We start from the raw sequence: 24,272 nt of genomic DNA, 5'->3' as shown, positions 1-24,272 counted from the left end.
TAGACTAAATGTAGGAGAAGTTTCTTCTAGAGAAGAGCTGAAAGTTCTGCCGCTTGTTCTACTGTTGGAGATGTTGGAGCCTTAACTCAGTGGATAATATGAGCGCCATGCGTGGTCATTAAAGGTCCCATATTATGCTATTTTTCAACTATTTCTTATAAGTCTCACAATAGTGTAATGAAAGTGTAATACCAAAAATCTACTTAGCCTTCATGCTGGAATTTTGGACATTTAAAAGTGCTTTTATGAAGCCATACTGGAGGACGAGACCTCTCAGTCAGGGGCGAGGGCAACTCACCCAGGTATTCAGAGCCTGAGGACCGTGTAACATCCAGATCTCGCACAATAGAGTAACTCTTTATATTGTACATCACGCTGAATCCTCTACTTTAAAGCTGCTTCCCCTCTTTGGTTTGTTGTACTTGTTAAGGACCAACTAGCATAACTATGAGCTACAGTGCTAACATTACAATCACATTTTAACAGCAACATCACGCTAAGTTAGCCTATCCACTGAAGGAAAACCCACCCCAAACCGTGGCTCCCCGGCCCCCTATTCGGAATCAGCATGAATCAAGCTGGAATTAAACATTTTCAAAGTTTGCGCAACATTCGGGAGAGTGTTACGACTTCGTAAGAATGTCGTTCAAATACTTAGACTACGTTTCAAACCCGTCTCAAATTATTTTTGCATGTAGATGGACCACAGCAAGAATATTAAGAATACTGCTAGAATGCAGTCAGAATATTTCAAAAGCGCTTGGAACGCTGTACGAGTGCCATTCGATTGCTGCCCAAAGTCTGGTCGGAAGGTGTAGGTAACATCTTCAGGAATCATCAGGAATAGGAGCTGGCTCTCTGGCCTGTCCGGTGGTGGAGTTCCTCACCTTGGCTCCTTTTTTCCTCGGCGGCATGACGTGATGTGGCTAAGGGAACGCTTTAATGATGTGTGAGTGACGATTCAGGGGCAGCTGGCTGTGCTTTTATGTGATTATGCGGCGTTCCAAATTACATCCGGACTCATTCGAGAGACAGTTGGGACATTTCAACTGCATTCGAACGGAAATCGAAACATTATGACGGCATTCAAGGTGCATTCCAGATGAATTCTTTTAATATCACAATATATCCCAGCAGCAATTCATATGCATTCAAGCTGCATTCCAGGTAATTCGAGGCATTCTGGCAGGATTTGAAGTGGTTTGTTGTTTCGGTTCTCACTCAAATGCAGTCAGAATGTTCGGAATACTTTTGGAATGCCGTAGGAATATTTAGAATGCAGTAAGAATACCTTTCGAATGTCGTTTGATATTTTTACACTTCGAATGCACCTCGAAAGTTTTTAGCATGAGAGTTTGACGAGGGTTTTAATGAAGTCATGAAAACCCAGACTGTTCAAGCACCTTTTCTTTCAAAAGTGGAGCAAACAAGTGAGGTGCTCTGAGCAGACACATATTACTGTTAGAACATCATTAAAATGTCCATTTTGCATAATCAGAGACCTTTAAAAGCTTTCTAAGTGGGGAGACAGACTTGTAGAGGCTGACTATATGCAAAGTTACATCATCGAACCTAGAAGCTCACAAAGCACAGTCGAATTTTCACTATTCACGTCAAGAGATGAACGGCCGCATTTGATATACTACCGTTGCCTCACGTCAAGGAAAGAATTATGAGGCTAAGTCACAAGATTGATCTTTTGGAAGCATTTTGGTCCAGATTGAAGAGAACATAACAGTGTGATATCACTGCACAAAGCTGAAGAGAAGGTTAAGAGGATCAGCTCAAGAACGTCTAAGCAGTAAATCAAAGATGTATTCCGCAAAGAGGAAGTGAGCGGTTTTTTTTTGCACAGACCAAATTGTCTCATCTCTGTTTGCGGCATGGCCTGTTATTTGTACAGTACATCTTGTACCCTTAACAGAAGACAAGTCACAATTGTACAACGCTATCAGAAAATATAGGTCACTACTGTTGAACTCGCCAAAGAGTCATGCGTCTGTAAACAAACACGGTGCGGCCCAGCCTTTGGCTAGCTGGAGTCATGGCTAGCGATAGTGCCAAGGAGCAGCCAGAGCATTCTCCTATTTGGGAACACTTTCCACTTCCCAGTGAAATACGTAAATGGACCAAGACAGGCGTATGTGATGAAAGCAGTGTGTTCAGATCGGGGTTACAAGCTGGAACTATTAATGCCGCACTTTATAAAGTTAAACAGGGAACTTGAATTTCCTGTTGTTCCTTTGTTTATTCATTAAGTTAAGTTAATTGGTTCCAGACCTGACTGTTTTAAGTGAATGTTCACAAAGTATGATTCCTTATCGTAGTTACAGCACAGAAAACCTGTCGAAGACCTTCTAAATGTAGGCTTCCTCTAGACATGAAATGACACTCCAAAGTCACCTGTACACTCGTACTGCCCAACATTGTAGACATAACAAGAGAAAATGAGCCATTTAAGAGATCAATAAGACTCATGCTCGTGTCTGTTGCTATAAATGCGTTCCGCTGCTCGGAGAGCAGAGTAGCGGGCAGACAGGAAGTGACGTTGGGGGTTCAAAGTTGCGTTTTAGCTTGGCATGGGTTATTAGAGATTATCGTGCCTGTTGTGAAATGATTCTAACCTGCAATAAAAGCCTGTCGTTCCGGCGATCAAGACGAGTGCTTGTGTGTCTCACCAAACATTACAGTAACAATACTGACACCTATTGACCAGTGTACAATACTACAGCATGATTTATTCATGAACATATTTTTGAAACTGTGAGAGAGTGAAACCATAAAGTGGCGTAGGGTGACTGTAGACTATATTTTCATTTTTATTATTGTTACTTTTTGAGAATTGTATTTATTGGAGAATTACCATCCAGCTCGCACTTTTTTATGTTTCATTTTAAAAATCATTAAAAGCTAAACAGTTCTATCTTTCACTGTACCTAAAATGAACCAAACCGTGATCTTAAAACCAAAGTGTGTACATAAAACAGTGATTATGGCGTACCGTTCCAGCGCTACGACATTTGAAATATCATTAATAACTGGTGGGTGGAGTAATAGCATTAATTATATGACGCATTCACATCGTTTGCTCTTGCCTGATCGTCCTGGACCGCCTAGTCGCAGCAACGTAGCAACTTATCTGCGCTGACGCGAGTAAAAAGGACCTTGAGTGCGCCCGAAGTCCAGACTGAATGTTTCTGTCTGCAGCTTGCAGACCAGTTAACATTTGGAGGGTCTGCATAGATCACTCAATGATTACTCACTGAGAAATATCCCCCACGGACCGATAAACTTGATTAAAAGTTTCCATCATTTCAAATGTCATAGTTCAGTGGGGTGCACCCTCTGTGGCCCATGAATCTTCGCAGCATTTCATAAGGCAGCATGTGAGATAGCTCCGTCAAGCACAGAAGCAAATGACCAAATATAGTATTCCCACATTCTTTTGTTTCCGAGAGAACATGTAGGATCCTTGGACTGAAAGAACATCTCTGGAGGGAACATTAGGCAAAAGGAGATAGCAGAAACCTGGCATAATCCCCTGTTGCTGCATGAAAAACAATGATAATGAGTTCTGAGTAAAGTCTATCATTTGCAAATGCTGTACACTGAAGTGTGATGCCATACCCACTGCGTGACATGTCTATGAAGCAGGCAGCATCGCCAAGGGGGGCAGCATTTGACGAGCAAATCCCATCACTGTTCAAATCCTTTCCTCAACGTGAAAATCCTGAAACAAAATTAAAGCTATAAGCAAGCATGGGGTTTCAGAAAGGTGTCTGAACCTGCAAGGTGCCCATTAATCCCTTCTTTATGAGAAGTCACCCTGTCTGACATACGAGGTGGGAGTTGAGGGCCGCTTACGTCACTGTGAAAGCAGGTGCATGCTCATGCCGTCTCCTATATTAACATAGCAACATGAACTGCAGTCACTTTCCATTATAGAACCATCGTGATTGGATGGCAATGATGATAATGCGCTATTGCAGAGTTGGGCACACTTTGTAGCATGTAAAAACTAGACATGCTAGATACTGACTTTCTTACCGATATCCTATATTGTCCGATGTTTCATTGCCGATACTGATATTGGCAGCAGCTCTTCCCTCAAACTAATGTTGTGTCATGAACACACTATGCTTCTTCTACTGTCATGCCACTGGATGCATTTCACAAATAAACAAAATAAGACCAAAATAAGACCAACACTGCAATATGCAATATTTTTGAAAAGTGCCGAAACGCTGCATGTGACTCTGAGTGATGACTCCCGCATGACAGGTTGGTTAGTTTTCATGTTGTTTCCTGTTTTGTGCCCTTATTTTGGTTTTCTGTTTCTTGTATGGGGTGATGCGCAGCTGCTTTGCGGTTGCTGGAAAACGCGTTCAGTGGTACCTTTTTCATAGTAATCAGCGCTACTATTTAGGGGGAGCCGCATTATGCACAAAGAGCAAAACACTTTACAGTCATTGCCAATTGCATATTTACGGAGACTGGCATTTAGGTACCGAAACATGGTACCGTTTGGTTTTACATTCATCGGTGTTCGGTAACACCAACAAAATTCAGCCAATGCCTATAAAAGTACCGAATTGGTTACCTGTCCCTGATTAATGATTAATGAATGATTATGAATAGTAGGATGCTAGCTCGCAAAGGTCAAGCTAGAGTACATCGCTACCAACATGTTACAGGGATCTATTCATTTTGACTAAATGTTGAAATATTTGCAATATTTGACTGAGTCGGTTTGGGTAAGGCCAGACAGGTAGACAGGTAAAAAATGATGGTAAAATAAAAATCAGCTGGGTAGATGGTATATCTGGAGATTTTATTCCATGCTAAAGAAAGACACAGATTTAAAGACTGAGGTCAAAAATCAGTTTGGTACATCTAATTCTTATCAGTGTTTAAGGTTAAAACGTTCACTGATTTTTCTCACTAAACAAGCAAACTCTCCAAGCGGACCACACGCTGTTGTCCTGCTCTCAAATAAATAAAGAAATAAAAAAAGCCGGCCACCAATCAGCCACCAGCAGAGAGAGAGAGAGAGAAACAATGCAGACACAAAGAATGTGTCCTGATGATTTTATTCTCATGGGCGACCCCGGAAGGCGCACACGGTCAAACATCTCAAGAGGCCGACGGTCTGATTATAATTATTTTTTATTATTTCAACCTTTATCAAAGAGCCCATCAGCACCGCCGGTTCAACAACACAGCCTGTTGCCAAATAGGCTCTCAGCCGTTTCGTGGATGCCATTGAGCCAGTTACCACCAACACATGCACTAGCTAATGAAGTGCACTGTTCACACACATTCGGACTGTCAAAGCACTGTACTGGAAATTATTAGCAGAAATAGGCATCAATTTGAGGGACGGCTATTTGAGGATATACTATACATATGCATCACACTAATGGGTTGACTGTTCAACTACCATCTTTAAGAGCTTCTCAGATAGCTATTTACATTCATGCATGACCCTGCGAACAAACAAACAGGAGTGCACACGCTCAATAGACCTTCAAAAGGCAGGGAGTCAGGAATTCTGTGTCCTTCACATGCATTGTCCCCGTAGAATGAGAACGTCTTCATTCGCATTGCACTGAGTGCCTTAAAATGGCGAACAAGCGATAAGCGGACGTTTTAGATTTATAATGCCACTGATAACGGCAGGTTGCGGCCGTTTTAGACGCAGGTCTTATCTGTTGTCTGTCGTGCGCTGCTGCTTATCAACGATTCCTTTCCATTTCCGGGGATAAGGCAAGATTTACTTTAGGATTATTTCTCTTACGGAATTCCACCCGTTACTACTATCATGTCAGGTTGTATGATAACCTGGCACACGGCGCAACAAAAGTGGACTCACAGGTACGAATTAATCTGATTGGACGACATTGCCGTCTATTATTAATTCAAATGAATGATCGTTAATTAGGAGGTATGACAGAAGTGTCAAACTGCAGGTAGAAATACAGCACATCGCTAAGCTAAGTTAGAGTTGCCAGCTTGCACCTGCATCCTGTCAAACTGCACATAGAAATACATTTCCAAGATAAGGTTTTCAGCTTGCACTGTGAGCTGGAGGGGACAGACAGAAGTCATGCAACGCCAGAAAAAAACTGCAGCATATTTTGTTGAGTTTCCTGTTCACTTCATACTCCCGCTCTGAAAACCCCCGCCCTCCCGCCTGGTCACAATCCATCTCATTAACTTGCAGTGTAATCAGGAAAAGACCTGGTGGCAACTTGACGCATTCCGACCAAGTCAATTGCATTGCAACTCAGGTGCCTTTGAATGTTTATTTTTGCCAGACGCTCTGGCCTGGTTTCACTGCCCACAGGGATTTTCACACCCAACCTTGAATCTTTAACCCCCAGAAGCAGAAGCCCACTTCTGTACGCTAAAAACGGTGAAAGTGAGGCCATATATCACACAGGAAGGAAGATTGGGAAAACACATCCAGGTCAGACGAGTGTATTTCTGCTGTGAACATTCGGAAGGTTGGCTCACATTTTGGTGAAAGCATGGATACATCCTGCCTTCTATTAACAGCTCAGGCTGACAGCGGTGGTGGCGGGAGTGTGGATCACCTTCTAATTGCTACTAACTCCTACTCAAGATGGTTTCTTGTTCACTAGACTAAAAATTGACTATATAGTCGTCCCTTGACACACGGCTTTTCAAAAATATATTAAATAAACATATTAAATACATCATACTGTTTTGTGGTTGAATATGGCTTATTATTAGTAAAAAAATATGGATATTGAAGCAAATGTTACATTGTTTGCCTAAATTAAGCATTTTCAAGCATAAAAAGGGCTGAATGAACTAAAACACAAATATAACGCATTCAAAAACAATGATATGTGGTATTCTACACTGGTCACTTGGTGTCGGTACTATTACTGGACTGTTCAGTGAGACACACACACACACACACACACACACACCAGACTTGATCAACAACAGGCTTTCATTGCAGGTTTGAATGATCTCACACAGGCACAAGAATCCCTAATAAAAACATGGGCTACTGTTGCAGCCAAAGCCACGGTAAAACTCAACTCGGAAACTCTATCATCACTGCTGGTGCACCTGGCACTCTGCTCCCGCAGGGAACACATTTATAGCAACACACACGAGCACGAGTCTTTTATGTCTTCAAATGGCTTATTTACTCGTAGTATGTCTACTATATTGGATAATACGAGTGTGAAGGTGACTATAGGGGTGTTGCTTCATGTCTAGAGGGCTCTAATAATGTAAAAAAAAAAAAGAAAGAAACGGATTTAGAAGGTCGTAAACTGGTTTTCTATGCATTAACTACAAAAATATTCTATTTATTAATAAGGAGTCCTACTTCGTGGAAATTCACTTATAAAGGTCGGGTCTGGAAGCAATTAAGTGCGACAAACGAGAGATTACTGTGTTCATCAATCTCAAGTATGAGAACAGGAATTTACAATTATTAATCAGTACACCGAAATTGAAATTACATTGAACAAGGGGCATATGATTTTTTAAATAAATTGTAAAAAAAAAACAAAAAACCCCAATGTAAAATAATAATGCCTCTGCATGTTTTGAAAATCCTGTCAGTCAGAAATGAAACGTGTTACAAAACGTGTGTGTCCAATAAAGGCGGCATCAGTATTCTCAACCTGTTGTGCAGTAATCTTTCGTCTTCTACAAAACTTGTTTCATCCCCACAAACATGGATGTCTATAAGTCAGCCAATTACGGAGCCCCCTAGGGACACGGGGAAAATAATTTTGATGGGTTTATAAAATAAAAAAACAAAAAAAAACACCCCAAATTTGGTCATGGACTTCCGCCATAGATCACAAGCATCATTCATTTGTTGTTTCACCAACCATAAACATTTCTCAGATTCCTTATTAGCCATTATCAGCTGTTGAACCTCAAAAATTGTTATTCTAATTTTTTTAACCCATCAAAATTTCCCCCATTGTCCCCTGGGGACTCCGTAACCAATAGCATAAAGACCTGTCAATACAAACGATGTCTTCCTCGATTTCTAATTTCCTACAATGAAAGCTGAAAAACAGGACTAATTGTTGCGTACTAAAATTGTGAAAAAAAAGGGGGGGGGGGTGCATTAACTGACATTGCCGGCTAAAGCGGAAAATAAGCAACTCAATTTTAAAGCAGAAGCAAGGTCTCCCTTTATTGTCTTGATGAAAAGACGTGATGGGCGCGTTGGTTTCTGCTCAGCAAATGCCCAGAATACCTTCATACTTACTTTGTCATTATTCCTGCCGTGCAAGCTTGTAACCGCTAATTAAGCGGAGGGGGTGGGGGGTCAATGCAGAGCAATTACATGTAGTGAAAATACACCTTTATCTGACAGAACAGCCTACAGCTTCATATAGTCTCATTAGCACAATGTCAGATCAATCTATTCCAATTACAGCATCTGACAAGTGGTGGCTGCATTTGGAACATAGTAAGACTAACACTCTGACACTGCAACAGGAGACTGCACACGCTAAATCGTTTCCAACATACCAGCAGCCTGCAGCTAGAACAAAAAAACAAATGGAGGAAAAGTAGACGTGGCATGTCGATTCTTTGTCCCTTTCTTTTGTCCTCTCAAGAATGACAGTTTATTTTTGCTGTGTCTTAACATGAATGCTTTATGAAATTTGACTTTGCAGCCGCAGCTATGAACTTGGCTGCCTGAACGGCCTGCAGCAGACATTGAAAGTAAACATGAAGAGGTTGTTGTGAGAGCATTTCACACTGAAACACATTCATTTGAAATACTGCATTCCAGTATGAAGCTAAGATACAAGATAATGAATGGAGTGCATTTCAGTGTGACGGGGTTTAGCTCGGAGCCTCGGATCCTGCTGTCTTTACAAGCACTTTTAAAAATAATAATCTAAAATTCATTAATCTAAAGTAAATATAAAATTATAAAAAATAAAATAAATTAACTTAATGTACTAATAATATTTCAGTTTCGTTTTTAGAATTCAGATTTTTTTTAATGTATTTATTGTATTTAATTTTGTAGTGAGAAATAAATACTTTTTTGGACTTAGATGTATTAAATATTAGATACGTTATTAAAATTAAGTTATAATGCAATACAGTAATTTAAAATGTCTTTTTTTTCTGGCAATAAAACCTTCTCATCCCAGGGAATAAAATGTTATCTACCATTAAATTAAATTGAAATAATAACAATCATTAACACAATAGGAGTGTCACAAGATCTTGTGAGATTAAAACTTGACAAGGTTTGGCGTTCAGAAAAGAAAACGCCTCGTGGGCACTAGGCCTGGGACGATAATTAATTAATCACACATGAAAATTAACTCGATAATTTTGCCCGCTTCAATATATTGCCATTTGCATGCGTGTCTGTTTTCCTCGTCTCTCGCCTCCAAACAGGCAGGAAGAGAGTTCACTCTGTGCATTGGTTTCAGCACTTTAGTGCGTTTGTTCCATAGAGCAACGGCATGAACGGAGTGAGCCCTTTTGTCAGTCATACAGTCTCTTTGTCTCGGTGGGTGGAGGCGGGGCCAATAGCATACACAGAGAGTGTAGAAGAGTCTAATGTAGTAAAAAAAAAAATCATTAGTAGATTGCAAGATATTGTCATTTTTTTTAAAACATTTTTTCATTGCACTGTTGTTTAAGGTCTCGTCTCGTCCTTGTAGACCCAATCACGCACATCGTCTCACCTCGTGAACTGAGTGTCTTGTGACACCTCTGTTCACTAATGATCAACTTTGATTTGCAAAATGCTTGACCCATCCTACTACACACATTTTACTGTTTATGACAGAACACTGAAGCATTCTGAGAACATGACGAATTATCATATAGAAAATAATAAAAATCAAATTAATCAACTTAAAAATCAAATGAATACTAATACTAGCTATAATTAATATTAGTTTTGTTACCTAATAAATATAAAATATTAAAAATAAATCAACTTAAACATAAAATGTATACAAGTAATATTAGTAATAATAATAAATAATAATACATTGTTTTTCTTCTTTGAATTGAAAATGTAATTATTGGCCATTAAATAAATTTGAAATAACGATCATTAACTTATTTCCAAATGATCGACGTATCCTACCCCACACATGCATTTTACTGTTTATGGCAGAAGACTGAAATAGTCTCAAAACATGACTAATTACTTAAATATGTGTGGCGTACAAGAATTGCTTTCTAGTGATTACAAACACTTTAAGGACTTGATAATTGTCCATTATTCACATTTACACAACACTTACCCAAAGCAAAACCATGAATCACTGCACCGGTTTGGCACTTAGCATTTATCCTGTTGCGCGCACACATAATAATGGCACCTAGTACAACAACAACAAAAAAAAAAGTGACGTATGGCCAATAAGTGATGGTACAGCTGCCTGGAACTTGTGGTTTTAATTGGAAACATGCACAAGCGCCACTTGCAATCAAAAATCAAAGTAGAGAGACAAATAGGTATACTCACCCATGCGCCGTCACTGTCAGGGTCCAGCGGCAAAACACTCACACACTGACAGATAATTGTCACAGAACACATAAAACCAAAGGTCACACTGAACAATGAGATCTTTTACACACGATAAGACACAAACTCACACGTGCACGTTTTACACACTATAGCTTTTTTCAGGTGTCCACAATCCAATAATGGTGCCTACCACAGACTGATGTTAAAAACAGCATGTGTGAACGATGCTGAAGGACAAAAACATTTAAAAGAACACCACGGGGGAACCTCAGATATTCTACAATGGTCATCAATGTCATCTTCTGGAGTCAACTGCACAGGTTGAATAGAATGGCTGCCAAAGCCCCTAGACACAACAACAACATGGCCAGCTGCTTTTTGTGATCTTGTCCAGTGACACAAAATCAATGGAAAGCCGTTCTGGCTATTGGACGGAGTCAGGCCTGATTTAAAAAGTGTGAGCACTCAAGTTTGAGAACAAATCAGCACTTTTTACGAAAACCCACTGATTTTAACTGTAAATTATTCGTCATTTAGATTAAATATGCAAAAGCCTCAGTCTACATTCACAACCAGAGGTGCTTAAATAACAATATTAACAGTCACCCTACATTTGGGTGAGATGAACATGCTGCTGTCTAATGGAGAAGTGCATAATAATTTCAGTGAAGGCCAACGATAGCCGTATGGCGTGCGGTGGGGCTGCTACTAGTGGGTGTACCTGTGGCTCTCCAAGGACTACAGCAAGAAAAATGACTGACTCTCTTGAATTAGAAGTGTTGGATGTGAAGGTGTGTGGAATCCTTAATAGTCCCTTTGCACTCTATAAATCACATAAGAGGCCACTGTCTGGGAGTACACAAGACAAATTGGCAGGGGCCGGCCACTATCGTCTGCACGGTGCCTTATCTTCTTCATGGCAAAGGAAGGCAAAAGTTAAAAGATGCACTTCTGTTGAAAAGAGCAACAGGAGCATTTTGTTTGGGGAACTTAATGGGCGACACTGTTGGTACAACGCAAACATCATCTTCCTCACGCAGCACATTGCTTGGAAAAGTTATAACAGCCACACGCCACAACATTAGGAACACGTTAACACTCTAATGACACCCAAGAACCGCATCAGAAATGTTTATAGTTAGATGGGCGAGGGCAAAATATTAAATAACCGCATTCTGTAGAGCGCAAACTCCAAGCATAAAAACAAATGCTGTGTTAGATTAATACTTTTCTCACAGTGTCAATCCAAACAGCCAAGTGCAGCTGTATTTGTCAACGTGTCAGATGACTGTACTCTGTATCAAACCATTCATCATTGAAAGGGGCCGTGCAAATGGCCTGCATTAGTACATTATTAATGCATTCAATAGCAAAGACTTAGTTATTAGGGTTCTTAACAATAAACCGATTGACGAAGGAACAATTCAGATTAGCTGGTGGAAGCGTCCCGTATCGATGATAACCATCCATAAATCTTTAGGTTAATCGATTGTGGAGACATGCAGCGGGTATCGCGAGAGTAGCGGTTGGTTGACAGGGTCTCATAAACAACGCTTGGTTGATTCATTTGTTATTTGTAATTATTTTTCCATTATTTTCTCCATGTAAAAATATATTATTGTCTATAAAATATATTTTGTGTTAACATTTTTGGGTATCTGGAACGGATTCATTGGTTTTACATTATTTTCTATGAGAAAATTTGCTTTGGTTACAGTCCATTTTGGTTTGAGTCAGACCTTCTGGAATGGATTAATGACATTAACCAAGTCACCACTGTACAACCTTTACAGGTGAATTTCACCTACAATTTGACCTTCTCTAAACTTTTGAATGTCCAACTTTTGAATATTTCAGTACTTTTTGCACAACTGGATGCTCTCTAGCTTTGATGCGCACCACCTGCATTGTTTGCACATAGGTTGCGGTGCTTCCACGTTGAGTTCACAAATTTGCCTGCCACAAATTTAGAATATTTAAAATTTTTCTTTACGCACTGGCACGCAGTTTACACGTGTTTCACACCTGTTTACGACCAATTTACTCAAAAGTGCGTAACACTGTGGGGTCAAAATGCATTTAAGTGTAAACTAGGCTATACTCTTGCAGACTCTGTTGCAACCCGCTAATGACACGCTAACCTCAGTGGCCGCTTTCACCAGAGAACGTTCTGTTTGAAGCGAGGTATTGTCTCGTCTTGGTCTCATGATGTCAAAATGTAGACAGCAAGCTGAAGAGGGGATTGTTTGAATACCAATTCTGATGAAACCAGGACATTGACGGGTGAATTGATAGATCACACACCTTTGGGAATTTTTGCTGTTCTGCTCCTCGCTAGACAACTGCAAATTAAAAACTCTTGTAACATGGAACAGTTGGATGTGCATTCAAATGAGCGTCAAATGAAGTTGACTTGTAAAAGGTTGTTGTGCATTTTAGCTACACTCTGAAATTTCACCCGAAACCAGAATATCCCTAACTTTTTGTGAGTACAGTCAAACCTACATTTTTGTATGCCCGAGTTTTCATATGACTCAGTTTTCGTACAGTATTGCACGTAACAAACTGACCCTGAACTGGATCGTTCCGTGAAATCGAGTGCCCGAACAAAGCATCCGATGCGTAGTTGATCCGCTGTCGGTGCAAGTTTACAGAGTGCGCCCGCTAAATAACCCACCATGGGGCCAAGAAAGTTGCAAATGGCAGCACTTTCATAAAGAAGGTGAGAAACACTGAATTTGATCTCGCCAGGGTGTACAGGAAGTCCACATTAACAGTAAGTTTCATCCTTCCGTAATTTATAATTATTTTGCATCGTATTCAGCATTTAAAAATATAATTATTCTCGATAGCCTTGGTTTTCCTATGTTTCGGTTTTCGTCCGACCTTGTGGAACTAATGAATAACAGTAACCGAGGTACCACTATAGTGCATATTTAACCGTTCAGCATACTGCCATAAATTCCGGACTATAAGCCGCTACTTTTTCACACACTTTGAACCCAGGGGCTTAAACAATGATGCGGCTAATTTATGAACTTCTGTTCCTATGATGCTTACGAGTGCAGGTCCAGGAAGTGAACTGGACTGTGAAGTGGACACTAGTATCGTGTTTTGATCAGACAAATCTCAAGTTTTATCAAGTGTAGCAGCTGTTGAACTCCGATGAAAAAGGTCTCCCATCTCATCACAGGAGCTAACGAGTGACGCTGGGAACACTGAATGGAAGTAGGATTGCAAGGTTGATAGTATCTTTGTGTGTAAATATCCCAAGTTACAACGTTGACACCTGCGGCTTCCAGACAGGTGCAGCCTATTTATGTACATTTTTGTTCTTTTTAAATTTGGTGGGTGTGGCTTACATTCACGTGAGCGCAACAGTCTGGAATTTACAGTACTTGACCTACATTGGATTGGTTTTAGAAGAGTAAAGAATATCACGGCATCCTTCAATTTTCTTGGTATGAAAAGTCTGAACACTCCTGATTTACAAAAAGCAAAATACTGTATGTGGGAAAGACAAGCAACAGGAATGAAAATTATCTAGTTTAAAACAACAACAAAGCTTCCGCACAACATGTTTATCTCTTGCAGTCATGGAACTTTTAACTTTTTGGCTGATTACTGCATTTTATTGAAGGCTGTGGGGGTAAAAAAAAAAAAAATATTTGTTGTTGCGTCCCCATCAAAACATACACATAACCCAAAAGCAAAACTACTGTGTTGTGTTCAAAAAACAGTGTCCTATAAACAGAATCCAACTATACAGAGATCATCTAGTGTCTTATCTATTTAAGAAACTCTTAAGAAAACAGCTTTTCTTCATGACAGGTAAGGCTGACGAGTTAAATAAGGCCATGAGGCTGACTCCTACTCCTTCCCATTTAGACCGGTCAGAGTGAAACTAAAGAAGTTATGGAGCAATATTATCATCGCCCCTCAACTTTAAAGTCAAATCAAAATGCAAAAATCAACTCCTATAGCAGTATGTTCAGTTCTGGGCTCGAACATTACACATTAAAGGACTTATTTTGTATTTTGAACACTGATGTAGCCTGAATGAAATCAAAATAATGCAACACTGCTTCCATAATTAAATTGAATAGCGCCTCAATAAAGCTGGTCAAATCAAAGGTTGTGACACTAGGGTACGTACACACCATTTTGAAGAAATACTGTTGAATTAAAGACATTTGTACAGCCTGTGCTGCATGCTGCTGCTGCTTACGGCCTTTAAAGTACACTCGTGAGAACATGTAGCAGTGACAACAAGAAGAAACTTTTTTTTTTGGTTATTAAAGTGCTCCGACACGCCCTCGATTAGCAGCAGTACATATACACAACAGGGTGTCCCAAAAAAGTGTATACACTTGCTGCAGCAGTCTGTCATGCCAAGCATTTGAGAAGACTTTGACGATGAGGAGTTTTATTTTCAGCAAGATGGGGCATCCCCAGTATACCATCGCAATGTCAGATCCTTCCTTGATGAGATCTTGACAAACCGCTGGATTGGAATGAGGGGTTTCATTGAAGACCCTCCTCGTTCACCTGACCGAACACCACTAGACTTTTAGTTATGGAAACACCCAAAACACAAAGCCTACGCTATGAGATCTGCAACAGTCGCTAAACTGAGCACAGTCACTGAACGTGAATGCGCGCAAATATCAAAGGAATTGGTTGGTGATACGTGCCATTCCATCGCTGCGCGTTGTCAGCAGTGACCAGAAGGGACGTCAGTGTGAGAAAATATGCAGTAACAAAACAATAAAATGATGTTTCTAGATTCCATTACATTTTGAAAATTGAACAAGTGATGATAAACAACTAGTTTACAATTATTTAAAGTGTGTATACGTTTTTTTGGGACACCTTGTATGTGTGTGTGTGTGTGTGTGTGTGTGTGTATATATATATACACTGTATGTATGTGTATAACGTGGCTTTGCACTTTTAAATCAATGGCTTAAAAAAATGACTAACTTTATAACAAAAAATACTCTTCAGTAGTTACTTCAACTTGACCTCTGGTTATAACAACATGGTCACTTTAAAACATGGAAGAGGGAACAAAGTAAAAACAAACTAAAAAGTAAAAGAACTGCCATGCAGGATATTGTCCATATTTTACATACATACAAAATTACATTCCTTTTTTTTTTTGGGTGATTTTTTTTTTTTTTCCTAGAATATATTTTGTAAACACTGATTTAGGTCCTTCAGTTTCTTTTTCTCCATGTGAGCGCTACAATCAGTTGAGTAGTCCAGGGCTAAGTAAGATTTTCGTTTCCTGAACCTCGACCTCCCCTAAATATTCCATCCATTCAACGTCAAAACTGGGGGGGGGACGAAGAAACTACAAGAGATGAGTGGAAGCTCAGGTGAGGTGATACTGATGTGTTTTACACAAGTATGGAAATAAATCCAATGTTAATTGAAAAAAAAAAAAAAGGGGGGGGGGGGTACAAAGCAATCTAGATTCTTGATGAAGGGACGTGGGCGTGTTAGCAGAGGGGAGTCGGCAAGGCTAGTTGTCAATAAAGATAAGGCATAGCATGGGTAGAGTTTGGGAAGATTTGGATTAGCGGTCCTCACGTGGGGTTGAGACTCAACAGCAAAGGTGTTTGTGTGAGGTGGTGAAGGACTGTGGGTGTCATTCAGAAGCCCTGCAGGAACTCCTGGAGCTGCCTCACGAGCTCAGTGTCCACCGTTTCCATGAGGCTGCTGAAGCCCTGGTCCCCCAGCAGGGTCTGCTGGGCCTTCAGCTTCTCGTAGACAAACTGATGGAGCGAGACACTGTGGACCGGGTCCTCCAGGGCCAACTGCGATATCACAAGAAGAGATGGGGGAGACAGAGAAAAATATTTTAACGGAAGAAGAAGTGCCTTAAACTTACCCAGAACATGAAGAAGTACAAAAACCACATCCGAACACAAACACGGCATTTAAACACTCAAGGTGGTTATGGAACAATCGTGATATTTAACCCTGTGATAGATTATCGATACACTCTCACCGCGTATTGTTTTGTTATTATTAAAATATAGCTGCTAGAAAAGTCTCCAGTCAAGTCACCATTTTACATGTCATCCAGGAGGAGATCCTTGCGAGAGTGGCAGAAAACTGGGGGGGGGGGGGAATCACAGAAGAACAAAATAACAAACAAATGTTGCACTATGGTGGACTCGGGCGGTGAAGTTAAACTCAAAAGTGTGGACTCACTTAGGCTTTGCAGTACGTAAGAAGTGTCTTAGGAAAATAAGACACACAGCAGCACCACAAAACACGCACAGCCTCGTTCGTCACCACGCTCACTGAAAAAACTGAGACAAATGTAGATTATTTATTTATTTATTTATTTTTTATTCAAACACACCCTAAGAGATGAGGAGCTCGGTCATCCGGGAGGGGCTCAGAGTAGAGTCGCTGCTCCTTCACATCAAGAGGAGCCAGTTGAGGGCTCGGGTATCTAGTCCGGATGCGTCCTGGACGCCCAGCCGGGAGGAGGCCCCGGGACAGACCTAGGACACGCTGGAAGGATTACGTCTCACAGCTGGCCTGGAAATGCCTTGGTGTCTTCCCGGTGGAACCGGAAGAGGTGGCTGGAGACTGGGAAGTCTGGGCTTCCCAAATGAGACTGCTGCCCAGGCAACCCGGACCCGGATAAGCAGAAGACAATGGATGGATGGGAATGCAAAATGTTTTTTTACCAAGCCTAGTTCCAAGTGCTGCAAGCCAACGGCCAGAAGGGTGCCAACATCTCAGACACACATCACCTTACCCCGTCACTGTGCCTTAAACGCGGACTCCACAGTCTCCTCGTGAATAAAATTTGTTGTCTTTCGTGCAACGTTGATGTAAAAGAATGATGGCCCTAAATCGAAGCAACTTCGCAGTATCCACTTTTCAGCAGTGGTCTGTGTTATTTTGAAATTAAAAAAAAAACAAACAGAAAAAAACGCAAAGTGACGGCCCCAAATTGAGGCAAGTAAAGCTGAGGCAAGCTGACAGTGGATAAAGAACAAAGGAACTGTTAGAGGGGTGACAGTTTGGGAAATTCAGAACGGCATTAAACAAGTCAGCCTTCATGTGACGAATACTGTGAGGTGGAATGCTCACGTACCATAATATACTGTAACATGATGCAGTTTTGCACGGGGACAACAGCGAGCAGCAATAAAGGTTTTCTTGCCAGAATCACATTTTGTAATCCGAGTCATTCATGTGTAGTGAATAACACAAAAGCTAGCACGTTGCAGAGACACGGCTGACAAACAGCGAGGAAGAGAGCGGAGATGCAGTGTAATTTCCTGTTTTGACCTTTACATCCAACACACCACTAAAAAAATGCTTCTGTATTTTCAGCCGCTGCCCTTTATCATACGCTGAAGGCAGCACTGACAATAGCAACAAAAAACCCACATATGAATAGAACTGTGGATAGCTAATGCATCCATTACTTTTTTGTAATGTGTGAAAAAATGGGAAACAAAAGCAGAGAAAGGTTTGAAATATGAATGACAAAGACTACTGGTGTACTGATTGCACAATGTGCTTGTAGCCTTTTTGTAATACAAATGCAACCTTTGCGTCAACAACATTAAATAACCATAGAACGACTTACAAATAAGCTTGACTGGTATTTGTGTCCTGCCCTGTGATGACTCTTTTCTTCTGCACAGACTAATTATCGCGTTGTTGTTTTTTTTCCACCGTCCTACCCCTTGAAATCAGGTCAGCGTACACAGCCACACCAACTGTGAGCAACACGCTTTGATCACCTTAATCAGCAGAAGTTGCATTTGTACCCGCTGTAGACGTCCGTAAACAGGGGGAAAGAGCACACAAAGAACAATGCGGAGCCCTTGGGAGAGAAACAGTATTGTAAATGGCAACTCTCGGTCCCAAGACAATCATGACACTTGTACTGCTCGTTAGTTTGCTGCCATTACGGTGCAATCAAACTACTCAAGAGTGGCTGCTTGGAGTGGCTTAATGAGAAAAGCTGTCATCTAACCAGCATCATTATTTGAGAACAATGACTGACGAGTGTGTCAATATTCTTCACCATCTGTGTTGGGATGACTGATGACACACAAAAATGTGTGTGGATTTGTTGCATGACATTATCAAAATGACTGCAATCCTCTTAAACATTTTACAATGTGTGGGAAATCAATCAACGCTTGACAGATTGAATTGATCATCTTTATCTTTTCCTGTTATTGTTACTTAAACTTGTTGCATGAATAATAAGAAGAACCATTTCCAATAAAGTGTGGCGTTTGCTTCAGTTTGCCGTGGTAAATATCAGGGATGCTCCGATCGATCGGCCACCGATCAGTATTGGGCGATTTCCAAAATCGTCATGTGGTCGATGGCCGTGCGGCGGCGGCATGACCGTTCATGTCATGACAACACAAACATGACATGAATGTGCATGTGTGCTGTGTCACGTAGGGCTGCCAACACCCGTACTGAGCCGGCAAGGGACGTACTTTGTCCCGTATTGGCGCGGGAATCAACACTAGTCTGTCAATTCTCAATGGTTTCAGTTAGACTGCTTGACACAGGCTAACCCAATCGATGCCAGCGTGTTTGAGCACTGCATCGGTGTTCGACTTTTCTTGCATCTTTTGTTTACACGCTTTGCTTAGCTGTCACTGGCTAGCTAGCTAGCTGGTTAGAATTAGCCGCCTAGCTTCTCGTCTTCGGACTCCAAATGTGACTTTTTACCCCAGTGACATTTTGTTTTTAAAACAAACAAGCAATGCGGTTTGTTCGAAGCTTGTTTTTGTCCACGGGGAAGTGGATATCACGCACATGCGATACCTACTAACTTTTTCAAGTGTCACTGAACAATTTTGCTCTTTTGGTGTAAACAGTTTACCCTGCCTTATGATGGTGATACTATGACAGGGGTCAAAGAATATTTGATTCAACTCTTAGGTGTTTAGTTTTTTTATTAGACTTCATGCCTTTATAATGATAAATGCCCTCAAAATAGCATAATGACAAGGGGCACACTGTTTGAGTGGCAGCAGTGTACAATTGAAATATCACCAGTCATAAATAAAACACAAATAGTTGAAGACCGCTGCAACCTGGTCCCTGAATTTATTCTCTTTTTAAGTTAAGCGGGACAACTAGACCACCCGGGAGGGGACTGTACGCCTGTTATACCCTCATTAAAATATTTGATGGACTCCTTTAGTACATCTGTTCCTTCCATCTGGTAAGTACCGTTTAGCAGCTCCAACGACCGGGCCACAAGTGCAACAAAATCACGTCAAGCAGCTCAAGTGTGTGTTTACACTTGAATTTCAATTAATTTTGATTTTATTTCATTGTATTTATTTTACAGCATCTTTAAACTGTAATATGCAACAGTACAATTTAGCTGGTGTAGGAACACTTGCTTCCGTGTGTGAGGAATGTGAAAGTATCAGCAATTTTAAAGGACTCAGCGTAATTGATCCATCATTATATAGCTCAGGCGTGATCCCCTCGGGTCTATAGTCAGTGGCTTAGTCACTGTGAGTGACACTTCATATATTTATGGTATCTTACATAAGGGAGTTGACATAAAGTGTGTGTTGAGAATCTCTAATTGTGAATGATGTGGCGCGCTTCATCAAAAGTGACAACTTAAGTGCCGTGCGCTACAATCTCGTGGCGTCGTAGCGGAGGGTTTATGGCTTTCCCGGGTCGCAGATGTCGTGTCAAAAATTTGCTAATAGAATTAACATCTGCTTGCCGTGTAATCCACTGAACCTCACGCTGTCAGCAACCATTCGCACACGACACTTCTTCGCTTTACGCTTGAATTCATCAGACAGCCGCCCAGCTCATTACGTGAGAGCGCGTGTGTACGCGCTTTAGCGCACACACTGTGCTGTGACTGTAGACGACACCGTCAAAGCCGTGTGTGGTAAATCTGTGCGCTGATTATCAGTAAATTGAAACCTACTCTGCACCAGTGAGAGATGTGGTTTTATGCTCGTCCCAGCCTTTTAAATGCAACATCTCAACAGCAACTTGAGAGAATTTCCCCAAATTTCACTTACGCCTTCAGGAAGAGCTGATTGGATTTTTTGGCCAAAAATGTCAAGGTCACCTGATGAGACCCCCCTGTCTAATTTCTGTGAATGCAATATCTCATAAATGCCTGGGGGACCTTTCATTACAATCTTAATAAAGGACGGATTGATTAGAGGAGTATTAGCATCGCATTCTTGCATGTCTTATTGCTGCCACAGAGGTATTAGGCTTGTGTTTGTGGAAGGGAAGAAAAAGATGTTTCCTCTTCTACTGGGGGGGTCCAGAGATTAATACATGCAAACCAACAGGTGGCGCCAATGTCCTCATGTGATTCAGAGTTTATCTTCCTCTCATCACACACGCAGACCGGTAGGGATGGGTACATTTCACCTTTGGTACTCAACGGTACCAATTAACTACAAACTACAACTACAACCCAGCTTTATTCCTTTCCTTTCCCTTCTGGAAAAAGTGCGTGATGGGAGTCCATGGAGGGAAATAAGTTTAAAACAAATGAGCAAAAGAGGATAGAGTAAAAATCATTGCTCCTCAATACATTGCAGTTTGAACATCGCTCCCTCACTCTATCGTGGTTTTTCGAAAATGAATACATTTAGAAATGATCGCTGTTTCTTGGTTGAATAAGGCCTATTATTAGTTTAAAAAAAATGCATATTTAAGCATTATTATTATTATTGGCCTAAATTAAGCATTTTCAAGCATAAAAATTGATAAATTAACTAACTAAATGAACTAAAATACAAATACACGGCAGAAGAAGCATTCTAATTATACTGTATTCTATATTGGCCACTAGGTGTCAGTAATTGTTCGGTGAGACAGGTGCTAGACTCATCACTAAGGTTCCCTAGGGGACACACTTACTGTGACACTGTTCCAGCAGGAGTTTTACTTGCGTCATTAAATGGCTTATTAACTCTTATTTTGGCTACTGTATTGGGAAGATCATTTGGTAATGTTACATTAGGCAAGCAGCCCAAGCAATTATTGGAGAATGGTAAACCGTAAGATACAACAGTAAAGGTAATATAAGAGTAAAATATACAGTAACTTCAGCAAGACAACAGCGAGAGGAAAAGATGTGCTGAACAAGACACAATAAGTGCTCTACCCTTTCGTGAAATGTGGCAGGTGGGGCGAAGCAAGGGAGATGAAACGTGCACAAGTGATGATCGGGATGCACAAGAAAACAATCTGCATGGCAGTAAGGAGTGCCAACAATATGATGGAAGGCACCAAGTTGGCCTGAAGAGAGGCTTGGGGATGAGAAGAAATTACGCAGGGAGTGACATGCCCCTACTGGGCTTTACTGATAAACACCAAGTACCGAGTGGCCTTCAAGCCTCTGAAGAAGTAGAAGCTAAATGGGGTGGATTGAGATGACAGATGGTGCAGTTTGACTGTATTGGGTTGCTGTCAATAACTGTGTGATCACCATTTGCCTGAAATACTGTCTATGCTGAACCAGAGCATCCCAAACATACTCAATGGGTGACATGTTGAGTATGCTGTCCTGTCTTGTGGATCGAGTGGCCCATGGTAGCAGTAGGCTAATGGTATGGGCAGATACCGTGGCGAGATCCTGAGGCCGATTATTGTGCCATTCATCCACAACCATCACCTCATGTCGCAGCATGATAATGCACGCCATCCCTTGTACACAATTCCTGGAAGAACAAAAACAAGTGTTGCATATACAGTATTTCTTCTGCGCGTATATTGATGCCGCAGAGCATCAGGAACAACTGGGGGGGCATCGATATTTTGTTTAAATGACACTTTGCTAGACGAGGCTGACGGTTGCTGCGTTCAAGCAGACACGTGGGAAACTGAAGCAGGCTTTCTACAAACAAAACAAAACAAGTTATTCTAATGCAGCAGTTCACCAATTGTTTGTGGTTTGAGCTCACCTTGAAATGTACACTCACGATAAGCAGGTGCTATTTTCTATGAATTACAGGAATTCAGTCGGGTATTATCAAGTTGTTAGCGACACTAAAGCTACTGATCAGTACTGCACAATTCTTTTGTCCCCTGCTTTTATGGGATTGATTGCAGTGATACGGTAACGCCAGCGTATGGTGGCACACTCTGCTGCGAAAACGCATGTTTGATCGGGGTTTTCCTTTTCAAACCATACCATGGTGAGCTGAAACGAACAATATTGCTTGGTGGAAAAGTAGCTTTTGAGTCACTGTCCAAGTCATAGGTACACGCTTATTTAGATTTGGCATCATCTTCAGTTCAGACTCCAAATCCGTAAATTGGCACACCAATGAAAATGGTCTATTAATGTGCAGATACTTCATTAACTTGTGGCTTCCATTGAAGCGCGGCTACAGGAAGTGCTCCAGATCAATAAAGTTGCTGGTTTGAAGGTGTGTGTATATTAAGTTACACTGATTTGACGTATTGATCTCAATCCACTAAAAGCTGAACATAATCATTACGTTAAGTGACCCTGTCAAGACTAAATCAATGGACTTGGTGCTGGTTGTAGTGTGAGACATGAAGGAAGAAGGCTCTAAACAAGACAGATTGCGCAAATGAATCCACCCCACCGCCTCATTTCCCTTCCTGGGGATTCCTTTATGGGCTCTTCATTTGGTGGGAGGATTACAATTTGATTGCAGTAATTTGCTAAGGAAATGAGGCTGCACAAACTGTAACACGGGATTACTAATTGGTATTGTTAGGAAATGATCATTACCACACACATACTAGACTTTCTTTAAGTGCCCAGCTATGTAAGCAAATGCAATTACATAGGACAACCATGGATACAAGGTGTAATCTCACTTGCAAAAAAAAAACAAACAAATACCCGAGCCCTTTGTTTTCCTCCATCAATCGAACTGGACTTGTATTTAACAAAGACGCCCGCTGTGGCAAGGTTACTTATTTTGAATGCCAAATGGATGGTTGACCTTTGTGAGGGGAACAGCTTTGAGGTAAGTGTTCACAAGCAGTCAATACATTTGTTTTCTACCTTTTTTTTTTTTTACTGTTGCTAATGGGGTGCATTCGTTGGGTAGTAATATTTGTTTAATATAAATGCACATTTTCTGCCAATAAGTAAAAAAGAAAAAAAGTATTTCTGTGGCATCATGTCCGACACAGTCAGTGTGAGGTGTGAGATTAAGCCCACCGACAACTTTTGCTGCAAATTATTCAAGGTGAACATTTTATTTACATGACTCCCTCTGTCCTTCACAATTTCCAATTAGTCATAAATTGTCTTGACGGTGTAGTCTGACCAGCCCCGTCGTCAGAGAACTCTCAATGCTTTATTAATCCCAAGGGAATTTTAGAAGCAAGTCGCAGATTCAAAACGGATGTACTTCTTACTCCTTTAAGCAAACAATCAGCGTGGGATTAGTTTGTACGGTCACGAGCCACGTGTGGCACATTTGTAATTAAGATGCATTAGGATCAATTTAACAACCAAATAGATCAGATTTTAATTACTTCCATGAGCGCAATGACAAAATGCCTAACAATATCCCCAAAGAGGTGAAACGGATGAGAAAACAAGTCTTTGGTGCAACTTACGGGAAGAGACATATGTGGGTAAAATAATGATTGCATTATTAACTAGTAACTTGCTCTTGTACTCAAATGGTATCACTGCATATGGCAGAGCCCGACATAGCTGCATTAACATAGATATGGGACACCAGGAAAGATATTG

General features: G+C 40.9%; 1 protein-coding gene across 2 annotated transcripts in view; it reads right to left on the bottom strand.

Annotated features, from left to right (window-relative positions):
- Positions 1-14,052: 14,052 nt before the first annotated feature.
- Positions 14,053-24,272, bottom strand: part of ipo11 (importin 11) — a 118,207-nt gene continuing 107,987 nt past the window's right edge. For both annotated transcript variants that reach the window (XM_054772928.1, XM_054772929.1), the window contains one exon: positions 14,053-16,341. In XM_054772928.1, coding sequence (XP_054628903.1) covers positions 16,177-16,341 — 165 coding nt within the window. In that variant the 3' untranslated portion in view covers positions 14,053-16,176. The remainder of the gene's footprint in view (positions 16,342-24,272) is intronic.

The sequence above is a fragment of the Dunckerocampus dactyliophorus genome, chromosome 4, assembly GCF_027744805.1.
Source record: "Dunckerocampus dactyliophorus isolate RoL2022-P2 chromosome 4, RoL_Ddac_1.1, whole genome shotgun sequence".
Lineage (NCBI taxonomy): Eukaryota > Metazoa > Chordata > Actinopteri > Syngnathiformes > Syngnathidae > Dunckerocampus > Dunckerocampus dactyliophorus.
This window is presented reverse-complemented; position numbering and strand designations above follow the sequence as displayed.